This window comes from Dendrobates tinctorius, unplaced genomic scaffold (assembly GCF_039654945.1).
Source record: "Dendrobates tinctorius isolate UK_male_01 unplaced genomic scaffold, ASM3965494v1 ptg000160l, whole genome shotgun sequence".
NCBI lineage: Eukaryota > Metazoa > Chordata > Amphibia > Anura > Dendrobatidae > Dendrobates > Dendrobates tinctorius.
In genome coordinates, this window is record NW_027361827.1 from 127,437 (window position 1) to 149,941 (window position 22,505).

The 22,505-nt window shown below is 42.8% G+C and overlaps 1 protein-coding gene across 1 annotated transcript; it reads left to right on the forward strand.

The window, feature by feature from the left end:
• Window positions 1–3,986: 3,986 nt before the first annotated feature.
• LOC141052377 (stromelysin-2-like) lies at window positions 3,987–21,524 on the forward strand. The gene is made up of 5 exons (XM_073549621.1): window positions 3,987–4,266; window positions 17,864–18,217; window positions 18,365–18,531; window positions 19,939–20,110; window positions 21,138–21,524. Exons 1-5 carry the CDS (start codon window positions 3,987–3,989, stop codon window positions 21,383–21,385), a joined length of 1,221 nt encoding a protein of 406 aa, XP_073405722.1. The 3' UTR covers window positions 21,386–21,524.
• Window positions 21,525–22,505: the final 981 nt, after the last annotated feature.

Below are 22,505 nucleotides of genomic sequence, written 5' to 3' on the forward strand. Positions count from 1 at the left end.
AAGAGGCTATCAAATATGTATGTACTCCAAGATGGTACTGATAAAAATGTCAGCTCAGGGTGCAAAAACCGCTTTCATATAGCCGTTAAAGTCAAACATGTTACGAGTCTTGAAAATGGTAATCGAAATGTTTATCTTTTTTTACTTTGTACAAATATGACTTAATTCTCTGGTTAAAAAAAAACCAAAACCCTGTGAATGTTTTGATAATCATATTGTCAGGTCATTTTACCATATAATTAACTTGGTAAATAAAAAATCCTAAAAACAAATGTGGCATTGCACATTTTTTTTTTTTGCTATTTTTTCACACTAAATTGTTTGCCGGCTTTCCAGTGTATCACATGATAAAATGAATGGAGTCATTCAAAAGTACATTTTGTCATACAAAACCCCTCATACAGTGGGTCCAGAAAGTATTCAGACCCCTTTAAATTTTTCACTCTTTGTTTCATTGCAGCCATTTGGTAAATTCAAAAAAATTCATTTTTTTTCTCATTAATGTACACTCTGAACCCCATCTTGACTGAAAAAAACCCCAGAAATGTAGAAAATTTTGCAAACTTATTTAAAAAGAAATACTAAAATATAACATGGTCATAAGTATTCAGACCCTTTGCTCAGTATTGAGTAGAAGCACCCTTTTGAACTAGCACAGCCATGAGTCTTCTTGGGAATGATGCCACAAGTTTTTCACACCTGGATTTGGGGATCTTCTGCCATTCTTCCTTGCAGATCCTCTCCAGTTCCATCAGGATGGATGGTGAAAGTTGGTTGACAGCCATTTTCAGGTCTCTTCAGGGATGCTCAATTGAGTTAAGGTCAGAGCTCTGGCTGGGCCAGTCTAGAATGGTCATAGAGTTGTTCTGAAGCCACTTCTTTGTTATTTTAGCTGTGTTCTTAGGGTCATTGTCTTATTGGAAGGTGAACCTTCGGCCAAGTCTGAGGTCCAAAGCACTCTGGAAGAAGTTTTCATCCAGGATATCGCTGTACTCCCTACAGCTGAAAAACACCCCCATAGCACGATGCTGCCACCACCATGTTTCACTGTTGGAATTGTACTGGGTATGTGATGAGCAGTGCCTGGTTTTCTCCACAGATACCACTTTGAATTATCTCCAAAAAGTTCTATCTTCATCTCATCAGACCACAGAATCTTATTTCTCATTGTCTAGAAGTCCTTCATGTGTTTTTTAGCAAACTCTATGTGGGCTTTCATATGTCTGGCACTGAGGAGAGGCTTCTGTTGAGCCACTGTTGGAGGGCTGCAGTGATAGTTAACTTTGTGGAACTTTCTCCCATCTCCCTACTGCATCTGTGGAGCTCAGCCATAGTGATCTTGGGGTTCTTCCTTACCTCTCTCATCAAGGCTCTTCTCCCATGATTGCTCAGTTTGACTGGACGGTCAGGTGTAGGAAGACTTTTGGTGGTCCCAAACTTCTTCCATTTAAGGATTATGGAGGCCACTGTGCTCTTAGGAACCATGAATACTGCAGAAATTCTTTTGTAACCTTGGCCAGATCTGTGCCTTGCCACAATTCTGTCTCTGAGCTCCTCGGCCAGTTTCTTTGACCTCATGATTCTCATTTGGTCTGACATGCACTGTGAGCTGTGAGCTCTTATATAGACAGGTTTGTGCCTTTACAAATCAAGTCCTATCAGTTTAATTAAACACAGCTGGACTCCATTGAAGGAGTAGAATCATCTCTAGGAGGATCACAAGGAAATGGACAGCATGTGACTTAAATGAGTGTCTAAGCAAAGGGTCTGAATACTTATGACCATATGATATTTCAGTTTTTCTTTTTTAATAAATTTGCAAAAATTTCTACATTTCCGTTTTTTTCAAGTCAAGATGGGGTGCAGAATGTACATTAATGAGAAAAAATGAACTTTTTTGAATTTACCAAATGGATGCAATGAAACAAAGATTGAAAAATTGAAAGGGGTCTGAATACTTTCTGTACCCACTGTATGGCTATGAGGACACAAAAATAATTAAAAAAAAAAGTTATGGCTCCTGGAAAAAGAAGCAGAAATAACAAAAACCCCAAAAATGAAAAATAGTCAGTAATAACAGGAAGGAGTTGAGGCTGAGTTAACCCGTAATTTACCTGCGGTGCAGATTTTAAAATCTGCAGTATGTCTAGTGTTCTGTATGGATTTTAAACTTTATATTGGCCATGCAATGACTTGACTTGTGGTGTCACATGTCACTGCAGCCGATGAACATTGGAGCGAACATGTGACGCTAATATTCCTTCATTACGGAAAGAAACTGGGAAAGAAAAAGCACAATAGGGTATTATCCGATGACAATGGGATGTCAGGAAAAGGGGAGATACACTTACCTTTTAGGTTGCTGTATGGCAACACAAAACAGGAATATAACAGCTGCTGCACAGATACCGGTCAAGGAAACGACCATGGATACAGAGAGGAAGATGGAGGTATCACTCATAGTGGAATATCGGTAAAATTAAAACATTTTCAACAGGTTTTAAAAGTCAACGCATTTCGAGGTCATGCAGGACCTCTTCATCAGGACAACACCTTTTGTCCTCCTAAAGGTCTTGCGTGACCTCAAAATGCGTTGACTTTTAAAACCGGTTTTAATTTTACCGGTATTCTGCTATCAGCAGCGCATGAATGATACCTCAGTCTTCCTCTCTATATTCCTTCATAGCAGACATCTGCTATGATATAATAGTAAAGGCTGCAATTGACGATGCAACATGCTGTGTGCCCCTCCTTTTCGGATAAGGTGCCGGAATATCCCTTTATGGTTACGTTCAATACCATATTTCTTTGTCACCCACCAGGACTACCTGATAGAGTTTGGCTACCTCCCTGATGAGAACTTTACAGATTATCTTGTTCCTGACATGCCATTTATCCCAGAGGACGAGTTGCCAGAGGAGTTCATCAGTGGACTAGAATGGTTCCAGAGACAGAATGGACTCACAGTCACCGGTAAGCATAAAAACAAACTGCGAAACCTTACTGGGGTGAACAATCAAAATTGCAGTAAAAACTGGATGATTTCTAAGGTTCACTTTTTGGATTTTGCCTTTAACTATTTTCTGAGAAAATGTAGAATGCAGACGAGTGTCCTACATTAACTGTGAAGGAGCAGTCTCACTGCCATTGCTGCTGTTTAACCATTTAGCATTTAGATGCATGCATTTAGGCGAAGATTGCCGAAGAATTTTTTTTTAGTCTGATACATTCCACCACAGAAAAAAAATACACTGACTTTCTTTTGTGTCCTCTAGGAAGATTGGATGATGAAACCAGTGATACAATGAAGCTGCCCCGTTGTGGAAAGCATGAGCAGCGCTTGTCTTATAATGTGGGCGCCAAGTGGAAAACAGATCGTTTAACGTACAAGATCATTAATACTACCGCTCTCTTACCAGACAAACTTGTCCGTGAAGAATTAATTAAAACCTTGACGGTATGGATAACAACCTTATGGTTCATTTGGAATTACTTTAGGTAGAGGATATGTCATAACACCATGATAACTGGAGGCCAACCCGTTTCATTCCAAAGCCAAAATGGTCCTTTTAGCTATTTCCTTGCATAGTTGTACAATCAAGGGAAAGATTGAGATCTCTTGATAATTGGAGGCATAGTAAAACAAAACTTGGGCTGTAGCCCCTTCAGTCTGATGTTTTGGTTTCTTGCCAGTCAGATCCTCACCAATCATATATCCTAGATCTGATGCTATCAGTTTTTCCAATATTTTTCCATAGGATTCTCTATAGGACTAAAACAAAACAAAATCCAGAAAATATATATGTACTGTATGTCGTAAATGTAACTATATAAAACACCACGAAGTATAAAAGTGCAGTAAAAAAGAAAAGTCTGTTCATTCACAGCACTAAACCACCGGGCATTCGACTAACTAAAGAAACCCATATTAGGAAAGTTAGTTCCATCAACAGCAGATTGTTGACAGTTTCATCTATAGAGTAGACATGTCCCCACGTATATTCTTAAATGTTATTACTGTTTGTTTACAGGTCTGGGAGAGCGTGTCTCCTCTGAAATTTGTTGAAGTAGGTATCAATCAGACAGCTGACATCGATATGTTCTTTGTGTCTGGACAACACAACGATGGAGAACGAAATGCCTTTGATGGCCCCGGTCGTGTTCTTGGCCATGCCTTCATGCCCCCTTTCAGCAAAACTAAGAAAGACTTAGATGGAGACTTACATCTAGATAATGATGAGAAGTGGTCAATTAATGAAAAAAAAGGTATCTATCTTTTAGCAACATCAAAGAAGCTTTATTGGCAGGACCACATACTGATTAGCATTGTCAAAGCAAGACTAGGGATAGGAACTGTGAACGTGATGGATAGAAGCTGTTGGGATAGGGATAGGAACAGCGGGGCTCATGGATAAGAGGCTGTCAGGACGGGGATAGGGACAGTGACTGTGATAGAAAAAGGTTGTTGGCACGGGGATAGAGACTATGGGTGATGACTAGAAGATGTCGGGATGGAGATGGGGACTGTGAGGGTTATGGCTAGAGGCTGTCAGGAAGGGGATAGGAACTGTGAGGGAGATGGCTAGAAGGTGTATGGACGGGGATAGGGACAGAAGGGGGTGGCGGATGGCTGAAGGCTGCCTGGAAGGGGATAGGGTCTGTGGGGCTGAAGGATAGAAGCTGTTTTGTGAGGATGATGGATAGATGTTGTTGGGACAAAGATAGGGCATGAGGAGGAGGGTGGTGGCTACAAAAAGTCCATGGCAAATCCTGTTTTCACAGTCTAGTTCATGCACTCACATACTGCAATGCTGTGTTTATCGTGCTTTAATCTTCCCCCAGCAGCATATCTCCTCATGGAGCTGAATTCCGGGAAGATATCAGAGAGTCAACTGAATTGTGTCCCCCATTTGGTGCAGTGTAGCAGAAAGTTGGTCTCATCTTCCATGGCCTCCAGATCTGGTCTTGTATGTATGTGCAGGTTGGATTCAACAGCAAACTGTGGATACAGAGGTTTCTTGGGTTAGGTAGTCTCTCCAGTCTTTGTGTATGATCATTTTCTGTGATGTGGTTATATCGTTCCTCATGGTGTAGAATATATCCTTTGGGTTCATCTTATACACATGGTGGTGGAAGTGATGGAGTGCCTGCTGAGAACCTCTTTATACTGTAGTTTATGGCCATTGTATGACCATTTTTAGGAGGGGTGACAGTTTGAAGTGACCATTCAACACTGGGGTATATGGTGTCCTAAAATTTCCATCACTACCAAACAGACTGAACTTGGATTCATCCGACCACAACACCTTAGACCAATCTGACTTTCTCCATTGGTTGGTGTTCTTTGGCTAATTCAAGTTGGACCTTCCGGTTCTTTGCTGAAATGAATGGCTTCTTGACTGGAACTTGTGCATTCAACCCTACTGCTCTTAGCCATCGCCCCTCAGTTTGGTGGTTCACTTTGACCCTATGTTATTTGATCATTTCGTTCGAAATCTGTAGAGCACTTTTATGGACATCAGAGACTGACTTTTTCTTAATAATGTGATCAACTTTGGAGGAAGTTTACTGTGGTCATCCACTTCTAGTTTTGTCAGCTGTTCCATAACGTTCTCTCTCTTTCTTTATTGTATGTGACACTTGTCTCTGAGAACAGATTAATTCCATAGCTCCTCTTTTTGGCTTTTGCCTGACGTTATTCTCAGAATAATAAGCTTCTTGACATCTGGTGATAAATTTGGCTTTATCTTATCCGTGTTTTGACCTAAAAACACACAAACAAACAACAAACATTCAGCTACCCATGACTAACACGTAAAGGAATAAAACAATGTCAAACACAATCTTTATAACTGACTCACAACAACCTTGCAGAAGCTAAACTTTTGGTTGCTACTGTAGTATAAACAGTCCCTAGTAGGCTCTATAGAGCAATTAGCCTACCTAACCATGGAGGTTGGCACCCTAAAAAACATTGGACATAGCGCCCACACTCGACGTCAGCTGTCCCTGGTGTTAGCTAAAGTAAATACACACAATTGCAATAACACATACATCCAAATAACGGGATTGCTAGATTAGTGCTTCTAGACCTTTTGGCAGATAGATATGTAAATATTTGTTGATTGATTTATTTGCCAACTATCAATTATCATTGAACGAGTTATATCTTCTAGGAATATCACACAAAGTGATTTAAATAGATGAATTGTAAAATTGTTAATATAGCAATTCAAAGTGCACAAAGGAGCTAAACAGCTAGATGTTGTGCCCCTGGCACTCTACGTAGGTCAGTTCATTAACAGATCATAGGTATATAGTGTATAGAGCTTCAAAGTGCCAGGGCCGACTCCAGGTTTTTGTGGGCATCACATAGTGCTACATACAGAATAATGAGCCCCATATATTGCTCTGTACAGTATTATGGGCACCAGAAAGTGCTCCATATAGAATACTGAGCACCATATATTGCTCAATACAATATATAATGGGCGCCAAGTATTGCGCCACACAGAATAATGAGCCCCATATATATTGCTCCATACAGTATTATGGACACCACATAGCGCTCCAAATAGTATTATTAGCATCACATAGTGCTACATACAGAATAATGAGCCCTGTATGTTACTCCATACAGAGTAATAAGCCCCATATGTTGCTCCATACAGTATTATTACACCACATAGTGCTCCGTACAGAATAATGAGCCCCATTTATTGCTCCATACAGTATTATGGACACCACAATGCGCTCCATATAGTATTATGGGCATCACATAGTGCTCCATGCAGAATAATGAGCCCCATATACTGCTCCATACAGTATTAAGGACACCACGTAGTGCTACATACAGAATAATGAGCCCTGTATGTTACTCCATACAGAGTAATGAGCCCCATATACTGCTCCATACAGAAGAATGAGCCCCATATATTGCTCCATACAGTATTATGGACACCACATAGTGCTCCATACAGAATAATGAGCCTCATATATTGCTCCATATAGAGTAATGAGCCCCATATATTGCTCAATACAATATATAATGAGCACCATGTATTGCTCCACACAGAATAATGGGCCCCATATATTGCTCCATACATAATAATGAACCCGATATATTGCTCCATACAGAATAATGAGCCCCATATATTGCTCCATACATAATAATGAACCCCATATATTTCTTCATACAGAATAATGAGCCCCATATATTGCTCCTTATAGAATAATGATCCCCATATAATGCTCAATACAGAATGAGCCCCACATAATGCTCCATACAGAATAATGAGCACAATATATTGCTCAATAGAAGATTTAATGGGCACCATGTATTGCTCCATACAGAATAATGAGCCCCATATAATGCTCCATACAGAATAATGAGCCCCATATATTGCTCCATAGAGAGTAATGAGCCCCATATATTGCTCCATACAGTATTATGGACACAGCATAATGCTCCATACAGTATTATGGGCATCACATAATGCTCCGTACAGAAAAATGAGCACCATATATTGTTCCATACAGTATTATGGGCACCACATAGTGCTCCGTACAGAATAATGAGCACCATATATTGTTCCATACAGTATTATGGGCACCACATAGTGCTCCATACAGAATAATGAACACCATATATTGCTCAATACAATATATAATGGGCACCATGTATTGCTCCATACAGAATAATGAGCCCCATATATTGCTCCATACAACATTATGGGCACCACATATTGCTCCATACAGAATAATGAGCACCATATATTGCTCTATAGAGAGTAATGAGCCCCATATATTGCTCCATATAATGCTCCATACAGAATGAGCCCCGCATAATGCTCCATACAGAGTAATGAGCACCATATATTGTTCCATACAGTATTATGGGCACCACATATTGCTCCATACAGAATAATGAGGACAATATATTGCTCAATACAATATATAATGGGCACCATGTATTGCTCCATGCAGAATAATGAACCCCATTGCTCCATACAGTGTTATGGACACCACGTAGTGCTCCATACAGAATAATGAGCCCCATATGTTGCTCCATAGAGAGTAATGAGCCCCATATATTGCTCCATACAGAATAATGAGCCCCATATATTGTTCCATACAGTATTTGTCACGTGCTGCTGGATACACCGCCTCCAGCAGGGCGAATTTCGACAGGGACACGTGTAACTGGATACACTGCCTCCAGCAGGGCGAATTTACAGAGTAAAGGGGAACACCGGGGAAACAGTTACAGTGGTGGGCCCTGCAATAGGGAACGGGGACGTGGAGACATCCTGCACTCCTCTGAGGCAGTGTCCCTAAACTCCTACCGATCCCTATACAGGTTCCTCACCTGTTGCCGAGCTGGATACCTCAATCCCTAGCTCGCCCTGCACCTATCCCTTACTAGTGCATTGGACGGTGCAGAAACTAATCCCACCACTGCACTAATACACACACAAGGAAAATATAACAAACAGGGAAAACACCACTTACCTTTGCTCTGTTGCTATTGCTCCCAGCAACAGAGTACGACACCCGAATTCAGCTTCCACCTGAAGCTACTACACCAGACCACTGACTGAGCTGCAAGGAACTCCTCTCTATAGCTCCTTCCTTCACCAAACTTGGTTGGAAATGACCAATATCAACAACAGTGATTGTGAACACCTGACACTCCTTTATAGATAGGAGCCAGGGTAATCACCTGCTTGGTAATTACATGTAATAACGCTAGTGACCACCGGGGGGCAAAACTAGAACTAAAGAAACCACAGTGTAATGACCCTAACGGCCACTGGGTGCAAAACTAACTTTAAGCCAACAGCTTAAAGAAAAAAAAGGTTATTTGTGCAAAATCTGTCACAATCCAACCTGGATCGTGACAGTATTATGGACACCACGTAGTTAGTGCTCCATACAGAATAATGAGCCCCATATATTGCTCCACACAGAATAATGGGCCCCATATATTGCTCCATACAGTATTATGGGCACCACGTAGTGCTCCATATAGAATAATGAGCAGCATATATTGCTCAATACAATATATAATGGGCACCATGTATTGCACCATACAGAATAATGAGCCCCATATATTGCTCCATACGGTATTATGGACACCACATAGTGCTCCACACTAGAGATGAGCGACTTTGCCTTTTTTTGGGTCGAGTCAGGTTTCATGAAACTTGACTTTCTCAAATGTCGGGTCGAATGAAATCGGCCGATTATCGTGAAAAGTCGAAGGCTGACTGAAACACGAAACCCAATACAAGTCAATGGGGAAGAAAAGTCGGCAGTGAGTGGAGGACAGGAAACACACCTACAGTGCCCATTTTAATGCCAAAAACATCAATTCTTATTACTTAAGCTTGTCAACCTTAATTTACTTTATAATAATAGTTAGGCATTGAAAACTGGGGGTTATTTGGCTAAAGTTGTGGGGGGGTAGGGCTAGTTCCAGATTTTCGTGGGCCCTGGGCCAAAGAGTGTCACTGGGCTCTTTTAACACATGCCACAATTCATGATCCTCTGATACGGCAGAGAAATAGCGGTATAGTACAATGAAAAATAATTCACTTCTTACATCTCATGACTGATATCCATTTTAAATTCTCCAATAGCTCCAAAAACAGACAGTATATTACTCCATACAGTATTATGGCCACTGCATAGTGCGCTATACAGAGTAATGAGGCCCATATATTTCTCCATACAGAATCATTGGTCCCATGTAATGTTTGAAACAGTATATGATGAGCTCCACATAATGCTACAGTATATGATGGGCCCCATGGATGAAGCTCCACTGTGTTATGGGCCCAAATAATGCTCCATATATAATGGGCCCCATTTCTAATGCTCCAGTGCATAATGGGCCCTGTAAATGCTGCTCCAGTGTCTGATGTCCACCTTTGCAATGCTCCAGTGTATGGTGGTCCTCATATATCTTTCTCCAGAGTATAGTGCTCCCCAAAAATAGCTGTCCCAACATTGAAAACAATTAAATCTCCTCGCTAGGGAATCCCTGTACTAGTCTGGACTCCTCGTCGTCTCCATCTTCCATCTCACTGCACTTGGACTGTTTAGGCAGAGGGCGTACAGACGTGATGTCATCGCGCACTCTGACCAGAATGTCACTGTCAGGAAACGCGGAAGACGTCACGGCGGTGGAGCAGGGAGAGGTAAGTATTTCAACTTTGCAAGTGCTGTGATCCTGAGCGAGCAGGGTGGGCCCACTCGTTGGCGACGGCACTGGCACAGGGCCCCTCATAGTACGGCGGTGTGTCTGATGGCGGGTGGGCCCTCCCACCGGCAGAGACACTTTTGCGTACTATGAGGGGCACTGTGCCAGAGCCGTCGCCCATGAGTATGCCCCCCCACCTGCTCAAGGAACCTGCACTTTCATCTGCACCTTCCTCTTTGTCACCGTGTAAGGTGGTATAGTATGCAGGAAGGGGAACCTGAGTTTCATCAGGGTCAGATTCTGGCTGTGTAGAGTGCGAGGGGAATGTAGTGGTCTGGGTCAATGTACCAGCAGAATCATCTAGCAGTGGCTGGGCATCAGTGCACTTGTGGTGCCCCCAGGAGTACGGTTGCAACAGTGGCATTACCTTCCTCCTAGTGAGTGTGATGTCATGCTTGGGAGCAACGAAGGATCTCTCTAGCAGTTAAAACAGGGAGACCTCTGAACCTGACTGCTGAGGAGCTGCTCTTTATGGTCGGGAGGAGGTAAGTTAGGGCAGTCTGTGAAGGGAAGGGGAAGTGTGTGGACGTGAGAAGGGGAGCTGGAGGATGAACAGAGTTAAGGCTCACTCCTAGCTGGAGCGCATGGTCGGGATCCCGGTCTCCGAGTTTGTAGGGACACTGACGGTCCTGCAGCAGAAACCGGAGGAAGTAGCAGCTGTAAATGCTCTGTTCCCAACTAAGGCTCGGAAGCCCCAACAGTGACATGTGTGAGCCAAAAGTAAAAGGCTATGGCTGCCTGCCATACGAGAAAGTTCCAAAAGAGAGTCAACAGGGGGAACTTCAGTCAACTCAGTATTGCGAGTACCTCAGATAAGCGCTAGAACGGAGGCCACACTATCTATCTGCAGAGAGAGAATTCCTAATTTGCTTCCAGGCTGACCAACTCCTTCTCCATTTGTACTCTGGGTCCTGGACAGCACTTACCAAGTACAGGTAAAGGAACTGCATGACTGTGTCTGTCATCTTTCTCCTGCGCCTGGCGCATGGCTCTGCTACATCCTGCACTGCACACCATCTACCAACTCTTTCATCTGCCCTGCGACTACGGCCCTACCTGTGCAGGGCTTCTACATCTTAGCTGCACCCCAACATCTGTCCCAGAGAAGCGACACTGCAGCGTGGGTCAATCTGATCAGAAACCACAGGTGGCGTCATGTATCATTCACCTATAAATGTTAATCACCCCTTTGCATGGACGCCCAGGGCCACGGAACGGGTCATCACCACCAACGTGACACATCCTTCTGAGACACCGGCCCGGTACCGATTAACCCAACTGCCTTGGCTGGCCACCCACACTCCATGTCAGATTCATCTTGGACTGGGGAATTCACGATTTGACTTGCTAACCCAGGCATGGTATGTGAAAAGAGCTCCATGGAGTAATCGGTAGTGTGGCCTGCCACATCCTTCACTTTTGGTAGGGGTGAAGGACACAAGGAAAGGTTTTGCTCCTGACCAGGAGCCTCCACTGATGACTCAGTGCTTTTATTTTTTGAAACTTCAGAAGAGGAGGCGAAAGAGCTGGAGGCTGTGTCAGCAATGTAAGCCAAAACTTGTTCCTGAAGCTCCGGCTTTAAAAGTGGTTTACCTACTCCCAGAAAAGAGAGCCTTTGAGGCCTTGTGGAGCCAGATGATGACGCAGGCTCAACACCTCCTGCCTTAGGTGCTATTATGTTTTGCCACTACCAACAGATGCAACACCACCACCACCACCATCAGGACCAGCTGGCAACCCCCGCCCACTTCCATGGCGTCTTCCACTATAGTTCCTCATTTTTGCGAAAATGTAACTAAAATACCACCAGCTATATGGTACTGTAAAACAAGGTAGAAGGTGTATCTACTATTGGTGAGAATTTGAATCTCACTAGAGATTTGAGGACGCAGAACTATTGTCTCAGGCCCAGTAGAGATTACACCTCAATGTAACAGGCTGAAATTGGATGGTGTATGACAAGGTGGAGGGTGTCTATAGGATTGGTGAGAATTTGAATCTCACTAGAGATTTGAGGACGCAGAACTATTGTCTCAGGCCCAGTAGAGATTACACCTCAGTGTAACAGGCTGAAATTGGATGGTGTATGACAAGGTGGAGGGTGTCTATAGGATTGGTGAGAATTTGGATCTCACTAGAGATTTGAGGACGCTGACAATGATGCTCTCAGTCCAAGTATGGACGCAGGCAGCCTAATAAGCAGGACTGCGGCACAGTGCACACACAAAAGGGTGGAAAAATGAACGCTTGGTAACTGTGCAGAAAAGAGGAAGAAAAGTATTTTTGCTTTTAAAAAAGCAGCTGGCACAGCAGTGTGCAAACAGCAATGCAGCTATCAGGGAGCCTTATAAGAGCCTAATAACCAACAGAGCTGATGCACAAAAATAGAGCCTCCCCTGTCACTGCACACAAAGTGTTGTGTTGTAAGTGGAAATCGCTAACGGCAGAAGCAGTTTTTTTGTTCTTCCCTGCCTAACGCTCTCCCTACAGAATCAGCAGCAGCAGCTCTCCCTATGCTAAGATCGGCATAAGTAAGATGGCGGTCAGCGTTCACGCCCTCTTATAGCTCCTGTGACGCCACACAAAGCCAGCCAATCACTTGCATGCCCTTCTCAAAGATGGTGGTGACCGATGCCTATGTCATCGCAGTGCCCACAGTGTGCGTCCTCCATCATTGGCTGAAAAAGGGCGCTTGAAGCATCTTTTGAAATGCGACTTTGGCGCTCTGGTCGCCGACCTCATGGCCGACCTCACGCTGTGGTCGGGTTTCGTTTCATGAAAACCGACTTCAGCGAAAGTCGCCGACTTTTGAATATGACTGACCCGTTTCGCTCAACTCTACTCCACACAGTATTATGGGCATCACATAGTGCTCCATACAGAATAATGAGCCCCATATATTGCTCCATGTAGAATGAGCCCCATATATTGCTACATACAGTATTATGGACACCACGTAGTGCTCCTTACGGAATAATGAGCCCCATATGTTGCTCCATACAGAGTAATGAGCCGAATATAATGCTCCATACATAATAATAATCCCCATGTATTGCTCCATACAGAATAATAAGCCTCATATATTGCTCCATATAGAATAATGAGCCCCATATATTGCTCAATACAATATATAATGGGCACCATGTATTGCTCCATACAGAATAATGAGCCCCATATATTTCTCCATGCAATATTATGGACACCACATAATACTTCATACAGTATTATTGACACCACATAGTGCTCCATACATAATAATGAGCCCAATTGTTGCTCCATACAGAATAATGAGCACCATATATTGCTCCATACAGTATTATGGGCATCACATAGTGCTCCATACAGAATAATGAGCCCCATATATTGCTCCATATATAATAATGAACCCCATATATTGCTCCATACAGAATGAGCCCCATATAATGCTCCATACATAATAATGAGCCCCATATATTGCTCCATACAGAATAATGAGCCTCATATATTGCTCCATATAGAATAAAGAGCCTCATATATTGCTCAATACAATATATATAATGGGCAGCATGTATTGCTCCATACAGAATAATGAGCACCATATATTGCTCCACACAGAATAATGGGCCCCATATATTGCTCCATACAGTATTATGTGTTGTGAGTTTGCTTTCTGGCCTACCTCTGGTTACTACTGAAGGTAGTGGAGCTGGTCATATTGACAGAGGGGTTGTGAGTTCTCTTTCTGAGCTCCCTCTGGTGGTTACTGGAGGTAATGGAGCTGATCTGATTAACAGAGGCTTGCCACCTGATAATGAGGAGGACGATTGGAGATCTGGGGGTTCAGACTGGATTTAAGACAGCCGACTCCCTCTATCCCTGCTGGTGATTTTTTCCTGCCTCCTGAGGTCTTTGCTGAGCATGCAGGGACTGAGCTGGAAACTAAGTGTTCTTTTGCTATTGTTCACATTTCATCTGGTTTTGTCTATTTCAGTTTTTGTGTGGGTCAACCAGCTCCGGCTGTTGTGCCAGTTTGTTTTTGTCCCTTATTAGATTGGCCTCTTTTTGCTCTGCTTTCAGAATATAACAGAGTGCTGATATAGTGGGCGAAGTCGTGCGACTTCAGTATTTTTCTATCAGACATGTTGGACTTTTTTGCAGGGTTTTTTGCGTGATTGCAGACAGTGTCTTTCCTGTCCTTTCTAGTCAGTGTGGGCTCCATCGTTTGCTCAGTCTATTTTCCTACCTGTGTTTGTGTTTTCATCTTGTCTCACTGACAATATATGTTTGGGGGCTATCTATTCCTTTGCGGTCTGCTCTGGGGCAGTTTAGATTTCCCCTTTCTTGCTTTAGGCTTATTTAGCTCTCCGGCTGTGCCGAGGTGTCTAGGATCATCGTAGGCACGCTCCACGGCTACTGCTTGTTGTGTGGATAGGATCAGGGGTCTGCAATCCGCTTAGTTACCAATGTCTCTGGTTTTCTGTGGCTTTCGTGGTCTTGCTCTTCTCCTTGGTGACCCAATCATAACAATTATGGGCACCACATAGTACTCCATATAGAATAGTGAGCAGCATAAATTGCTCAATACAATATATAATGGGCACCATGTATTGCTCCACACAGAATAAGGAGCCCCATATATTGCCCCTTACAGTTTTATGGACACCACATAGTGCTCCATACAGAATAATGAGCCCCATATGTTGCTCCATACAGAATAATGAGCACCATTTATTGCTCCATACAGTATTATGGTCACCACATAGTGCTCCATACAGAATAATGAGCCTCATATAATGCTTTATATATAATGGGCCCCATAACATGCTCCATATATAATGGGCTCCATATATGATGCTTTAGTCTATGATGAGCCTATATAATGCTCAATATATAATGGGCCCCATATATGATGCTCCAGTGTATGATGAGCCCATATAATGCTCCATATATAATGGGCTCCATATATGATGCTCCAGTGTATGATGAGCCCATATAATGCTCCATATATAATGGGCTCCATATATGATGCTCCAATGTATGATCAGCCCATATAAAGCTCCATATATAGAATCATAGAATCGTAGAGTTGGAAGGGACCTCCTGGGCCATCTGGTCCAACCCCCTAACCCCCTGCTCAAAGCAGGATTCACTAAATCATCCCAGTTAGATGTCTGTCCAGCCTCTGTTTGAAGACTTCCATTGAAGGAGAACTCACCACTTCTCGTGGCAGCCTGTTCCACTCATTGATCACTCTAACTGTCAAAAAGTTTTTTCTAATATCTAATCTGTGCCCCATAAGATGCTTCATATATAATGGGCCCCATATATGATGCTCCAGTCTATGATGGGTACTATATAATGCTCCATATCTATTGAGCCCCCATATATGATGCTCCTGTGTATAATGCTCCATATATAAGGGGCTCCATATACTCCATTGTTGCTCCATTGTATGGTGGGGGCCATATATTGCTCAAAAAAGCAAAAAATGAAATACCTTTCATAGCTGGCCGCTGCTCTGCTCCAGAATCCTCAGCGTCGGCGTCTTCCAGCTCTCTGCACTGTGACTGCTCAGGCAGAGGGCACACAGACGTGATATCAATAGGTCAAAGGACCAAGTAATTTCCAGCTCTGTTCTTCCCACTGATTGATGTATCTTAGTGATGAGTGAACGTCCTCAGATAAGGTGTTATTCCAGCATGCTTGAGGGCTAACCGAGTGACTTCAACGTGCTCGAAAAATATGTTCGTGTCCCTGCGGCTGCATGTCTCTTGGCTTTTAGACAGCCGCAACACATGCAGGGATTGCCTAACAAACAGCTCATTACTGATGTCTAAGTCCCCTCAAAGTCACTAAATGTGGTCCCTAAAAAAATTGTTTTGCAAATTTTGTTGAACAAATTAGATCATTGGTCAACTTTTAACCCTTCTAACTTCCTAACAAAAAAATGTTTCAAAGATTGTTCTGATGTAAATTAGACATGTGGGAAATGTTATTTATTAACTATTTTGTGTCACATATCTTGCTGATTTAAGAGCGTAAAAATTAAAAGTTTGAAAATTGTTAAGTTTTCACAATCTAATGGTCATATTGAACAAATGTTACCAGTATCATAAAGTACAATATGTCCCAAGAAAACAGTCTCCGAATCAGTGGGATCTGCTGAAGCATTCCAGAGTTATTACCACATAAAGTGACACTGGTCAGAATTCTAGAAACTTGGCTCATCAGGAAGGTGAAAACAGGCGCGGCGGGAGTGAAGGAGGTGAAAGGGTTAGATAGCTGTATAAATGGGTTGGCAGGTAGAATTTACTGACAGGCTCCCTTTGCATATATACCTCTTGTCTGACTCTTCCAAGGAGGTACTGTATGTAGTGCTGCACTGAGCTTGGTGCTTCTGGGGAGGTATGTAGTGCTGTGTTATGGTGCTTGGTGCTTCTGAGGAAGTATGTAGTGCTGCACTATTGTGCTTGGTGCTTCTGGGGAGGTATGTAATGCTGCACTATAGTATATTATACTTCTGGGGAGGTATGTAGTGCTGCACTATGGTGCTTGGTGCTTCTGGAGAGGTATGTAGTGCTGTGTTAGGTTGCTACTGGGGAGGTGTGTAGTGTTGTGCTATGGTATATAGTTCTTCTGGGGAGGTACGTAGTGCTGCACTATGGTGCTTGGTGCTTCTGGGGAGGTACGTAGTGCTGCACAATAGTATACTGTACTTCTGGGGAGATATGTAGTGCTGCACTGTGGTGCTTGGTGCTTCTGGGGAGGTACGTAGTGTTTTGCTATGGTATATAGCACTTATGGGGAGGTATGTAGCACTGCACTATGGTGCTTGGTGCTTCTGGGTAGGTACATAGTGCTGCATTATGGTGCTTGGTGCTTCTGGGGAGGTATGTAGCGCTGCGTTATGGTGCTTCTGGGGGGTATGTAGTGCTGCGTTATGGTGCTTGGTGTTTCTGGGGAGGTATATAGTTCTGCACTATGTTTGTTGCTTCTGGGGTGGTATGTACTGTTGCGCTATGTTGTTTGGGTCTTCTGTGGAGGTACGTAGTGCTGGACTATGGTGTTTGGTGTTTTCGGGGAGTTATGTAGTGCTGCTATGTGGTATTTGTCGGCCATTCTGGGGTGGTATGTTGTGCTGCTGAGTACTATGATGTACATGGTAATGTGATATTTGTTCGTTGGTGGAGCATACAGCGGGTATAGAAAGTATTCCACTCTGCACCCCATCTTGACCGAATAATTAATAATTATGACCATGTGATATTTCAGTTTTTCTTTTTTTATAAATTTGCAAAAATTTCTACGTTTGTTTTTTTTTCAGTCAAGATGGAGTGCAGAGTGTACATTAATGAGAAAAAAATTAATTTTTTTGAATTTACCAAATGGCTGCACTGAAACAGATTGAAAAATTTAAAAGGGTCTGAATAATATCCGTACCCACTGTAAGTAAAAATATTTGAGTTGAGCCTGCATTAGTGATAGCTTAACAGCTGTCTATATATCATGACATTGAATAAGTGATTATATAGAAATAAAAAGTACAATAAAGTCCTGTTCAGTGATATTGATAGAAATTTTTTTTTTTAAGTACACATTTAAATTTTTATGCTGTTTTAGGTGTGAACCTCCTGCAAGCGGCTGCCCATGAACTTGGACACTCGTTGGGGCTGGATCACTCCACAATTTCCGAAGCCCTAATGGCACCGACTTACAAAGGCTACAAGCCATTGTTCCAGCTCCACCAGGATGATATAGAAGCGATCCAAGCTCTGTATGGAAAACCTACAACGAAAACCGTTGCCAGTTCATCTTCCGCGTCATCAAAAGCTGTGACACCCAATGTCACTTCTAACGCCAAGGTTACAGAAGACAAAAGAGACCCAAAAAAACAAATCATTGTCAATTTATGCAGTGAGGAACCGATAGACACGTTTGTTTCTACCACGGACGGATCCATTTACTTATTCAAAGGTAAGTCTGGGTCAAATCTCGTGTCTCGTAGCGGATTCTCACTTCCAGTGAAGCCACCCGATCTGTATGTTAAATATACCCCACACTCTCGGAACTTGGCACAGGGCAGTCGTGGGCATGCTCAATAGGACTCTTTATAACTTCCAGGGGAATATTTCTGGGATCTTAGCCATGGAAAGCTACCGATGTCCCCAAAGAAGAAAAACCCACAACTGATTTCTGCAAAATGGAAAGAGCTTCCATCGTCGATCGATGCAGCAGTTAGGATGCAAAACCCAACAGCAAAGCAAAATGGGAAAATCTTCTTTTTCAAGGTATGGTATTTGAATTATTGTTTGGTAATCTTTCAAAACTTTGAAATGTTATGGAGGTTTCAAACTCTCAATTAATTGTTTGGAAACTGGAATAAATCCACCATGGCCTCATCCAAACGCCATTTTTTTTGTTTTTTTTCTTACATGTAAAATAAAATGAGAGCTAAGAGAAGACATAGGATTTCCTAAAGCAGTGATAAAAATCCAGGAGGTGCAGTGCAGCAATTGAACACCAATTGAATTTGCTCGATTCAAGGCAGGATTGCTAGGGTCTCATCGATTAGACTTCCAGAAATCAGCTAGTTGTCACCTGTCCTATGTTTTTTAGGAAAATCCCTTTTTAACGGTTTGTTTAATACAAAGCTCAAATAATCCACACTGTGTCATTAAAAAAAAAAAGTATCAATCCTATGGTCCGTTTGCAACACACATCATTGCCTACTTCAGGCTTGAATGGAAAGTCATCAACAGATGTCAGGTTGGGGGCTTGTCTGTACCTATAAGGCCACATTTACACATCCATTTTGTCACTGACTGTGAACACAAACCGGTCACAGGTCTCCTGACTCGAACGTGACAACTTCATAGTCATATATGAGACTCTCAAGTTTGGGTAAGGAGACTACATGGCCAGAAAAGTATTGATTAGTAAATATGAGAGACATACACCCCAGGACATTAGGTCACATCACATCGGACATCAAGACTTTGTATAATGTCCTGTTAAGCAATGTTCTCATACAAAGAGTAAAATATACGTTCTTTGAAGCCATTATGCAAGTTACCAGATAACGAGTGCACAACCTTGATCTTGTGATAGACAGCATGCAGCTGATCAGTCCAGCCATGTCCATGTTTGCTCAGGAAAATAATTAACCTTTCAATAAATGTACAGTATCTATATGCTTTGAGTTACATGTGGCCTAATACTGACCAGTGTGAATATCTTAAGAAATGACTGCAAATATTAATAAGCAGTGAATTGAAAAATTAGCTCTGTTCAACAATACCGATTTATGAAGACGTGAATTTTGGGCATTCAATGCCCCTTGCTCAAACCTAATGATAAGCAAGAAAAAAGAGACAGGAGTGAACATGTGTAAGATTAATTTATAACTGGCAACTGGAGACAGCAAGCTAGGGGTTTATATAGAGTGAAGCGTATTCAAAGGTAAAGAAAACATTTTTTTCTTGACGAGGTTCATAGGAAACCGAAGGTGTCTAATACTATGTAACATACAGAATATGAAAAAGTGAAATCTGTCCTGTCTTTGTAGGATCTATGTAGAAAATGTGTGACTTTATGGACTGCAGTACAGACATGGGAACACATACAAAGAAACATAGCCAATGTCTATAGGATTTGCTTATATTTCAATTCTTTTCTTTTTTTTTTTTTTTTAACAGGGAGACCAGTACTGGAAATACAACAATGATAAAATAGAACCTGGCTATCCAAAGCTGATAAAAGAAGGATTTCCAGGGATTCCTAACAGTGTTGACGCTGCATTCACCCAGCCTGCGATCATAGCAAAAGGAAACAAAGTTATTCGCGAGGAGAGAATATTCTTTATTAAAGGTAAGATGACTTATTCTTATAGGGGGACCACTTTATAAAAATTGTAAAGGGGTGCACTCTCAGTGGACACCTCTTAAAAGGGTTTCCATGGACAGGTTTTGCATTAAAACTCCATCTAGTAGGTCCCAGGAGAAACCTGTCCTTCACCCTTTAACCCTTGCACAGGGATCTGGACTTATACAGGCAGCCCTGGTTTGAGTCCGCAGAATGGCTAATTGGTGGAGTGGGCTGACAGAGGATGGTCAGCTGCTTCAGGATGACGAGCTGTAGCCTCAGGCAGTAGACTACTCAAAACATGAGCCACTCAGATACTGCACTCGAAGCAACAAAGAAACAGGAGTGAACCATGGTAAGATGAACGTATAATTGGAAGCAGGGAGCTAGGAGTTTATATAGTTTGAAGCCCAGCCCAAAGCTTACAAAACAGAGTTAATTAGAAACCTGTTCAGATTAGTATGTTAACCTGAACTGCTGCATTTTCACCGAGGGTTGCTGGCAACGAAAGTACCTCGCCACCCAGTGACCAGAGTAGAAACAGAGGGAGAGAGGACAGACCTGAATCTTACAGTAGCGTAAACTGTTAGCTGTAGAAGGGTGTAGCCTCCCTTGTTCTAGAGGACCTGCAATTTCTGCACAGTCCATCATAGTCACTGAGTGGTATTAGTGCCTCAGTGCCTCTGTGGTGGTGCTGAAGAAGGTACCAGAAACCTTTACTATGGGGGTTGTCCCATCAACAGCAATATATCACCTTTCCACAGCATAAGTGATGATCATAGGATGGCTGGGGAGACCTGGCAGATTCTAAAAATGGATGGCTAAGGTTTTCTTGTGAAAAAAACCCATAATGAGCATGTGAGATCACCCCAGTGAATGGATCAGTGGTTGTACGTGCTGAGTACTACTGCACTCACAAAAGACTTTTGGACCCCAGTTCTAAGCAATCCTGCATTTATCACCTATCGCTTTATGCTCTACTCATAATACCTCATAATACCTGATGTCACAAATATATGCCTTTATTCTTAAGGGAAGAAATTCTTCCTGTATGACCCGGTGGCCGGCAACAGCTCCAGTCCACAGATGCTACAAGATGACTGGTTTGGGGTGAAGCTTCCCATTACTGCTGCTCTCAGTCTGAAGAATGAGATGTATCTCATCGGGAAAAAAAAGTTCCAAAAGATACTTCTGCTCACTTACTCACAGAACCGGGTGTACGGCAACATTCATCAAGCTAAGAATCTCGATCGGTTGATAGTGTGTGAAGCTACTAAGTAAAAACTAATTTCTTGGTGTATAATTTTCATTATCTACTGTTATCCATGTAATTGTTAATATTTTTTTTATTTTTTCCTAACAATTATCAAATACAAAGCAAAGTTATCATCATAAGAGAAAAAAGTAAAATGGATTAATAAAAGGTTCTTAAAAAAAAAATCTGGTAAAGCATTTCTTACCTTTATTTGTATCTAAAGCCTTCATGTCCTATCTGCCATGGGAAATGGCATTTTGATCTTTTGTCTCTGCGAGCGCCATGTGTTATAAGGGGAGTAAAGCTAGGAGAGTCACTGATGGAGGAGTGTGACGAGTGTCAGCTTACGCTGAGTCGTTTTTCTTGAATGAGTGGACACTCTGGACCGTGGCACCCACCCACCTAGGGAGAGCTGACCTAGTGAGGAGCCACCCCCTATACAGGGAGTGTCAGGGGCAAAACCAAGGGGGTGAGCCACCACGGCAGCTGGACCAGACCGCCGGCTCAGGGAAACAAGACAAGGCGAGACAAGACGTTAGTTCAAAGTAACTTCATTAAGGAACACTTCAGGGTCAAACAGGTACCAAATATAAACACACTGGAAACACATAGCAAGGTGCGTGCAAGGGCATGCCAAAGTCCAAGGCATGGTACGTGCAAGATGGTAGGCAGAGGCACGATGACATCAGACTCCGGACAGCAAGCGAAGATCAACCGGGACATCAGGTTCTGTGGCTCTGATGGTGGATCGGCAGGATCCGGGCATCCGGTAATCAGACCAGGGTTCCATGCAAGGAGACAAGACAAAGTTAGAGACATGATGTGTGTCAACGGACATGCCAGGGTCAGGTTCCAGGACGAGGGCCTGCGCGTGTAGAGAGACACGCCAGGGACAGGTACAAGGACGGAGGCCTGCGCGTGTAGAGGACACGCCAGGGATAGGTACAGGGATGGTGGCCTGCGCGTGCAAAGAGACACGCCAGGGAGAGGTACAAGGACGGAGGCCTGCGCATGTAGAGGACATGCCAGGGACAGGTACTAGGACAGTGGCCTGCGTGTGCAGTGGACACGCCAGGGACAGGCAAGGGAGTGTGAGTGCAAGAGAGCACTAAAGCACAGTGCAGAGGCAGCATGATGCACAAAGAG

What these genes read in the sequence shown, in the direction of transcription:
- LOC141052377 (XM_073549621.1), top strand. Translation starts at nt 3,987, where the DNA reads ATGTCCCCACGTATATTCTTAAATGTTATTACTGTTTGTTTACAGGTC. An exon ending in ATCCATTTACTTATTCAAAG is followed by an intron (nt 18,218 to 18,364) that starts GTAAGTCTGGGT and finishes TATAACTTCCAG; the next exon opens with GGGAATATTTCTGGGATCTT. An exon ending in GAGAATATTCTTTATTAAAG is followed by an intron (nt 20,111 to 21,137) that starts GTAAGATGACTT and finishes TTTATTCTTAAG; the next exon opens with GGAAGAAATTCTTCCTGTAT.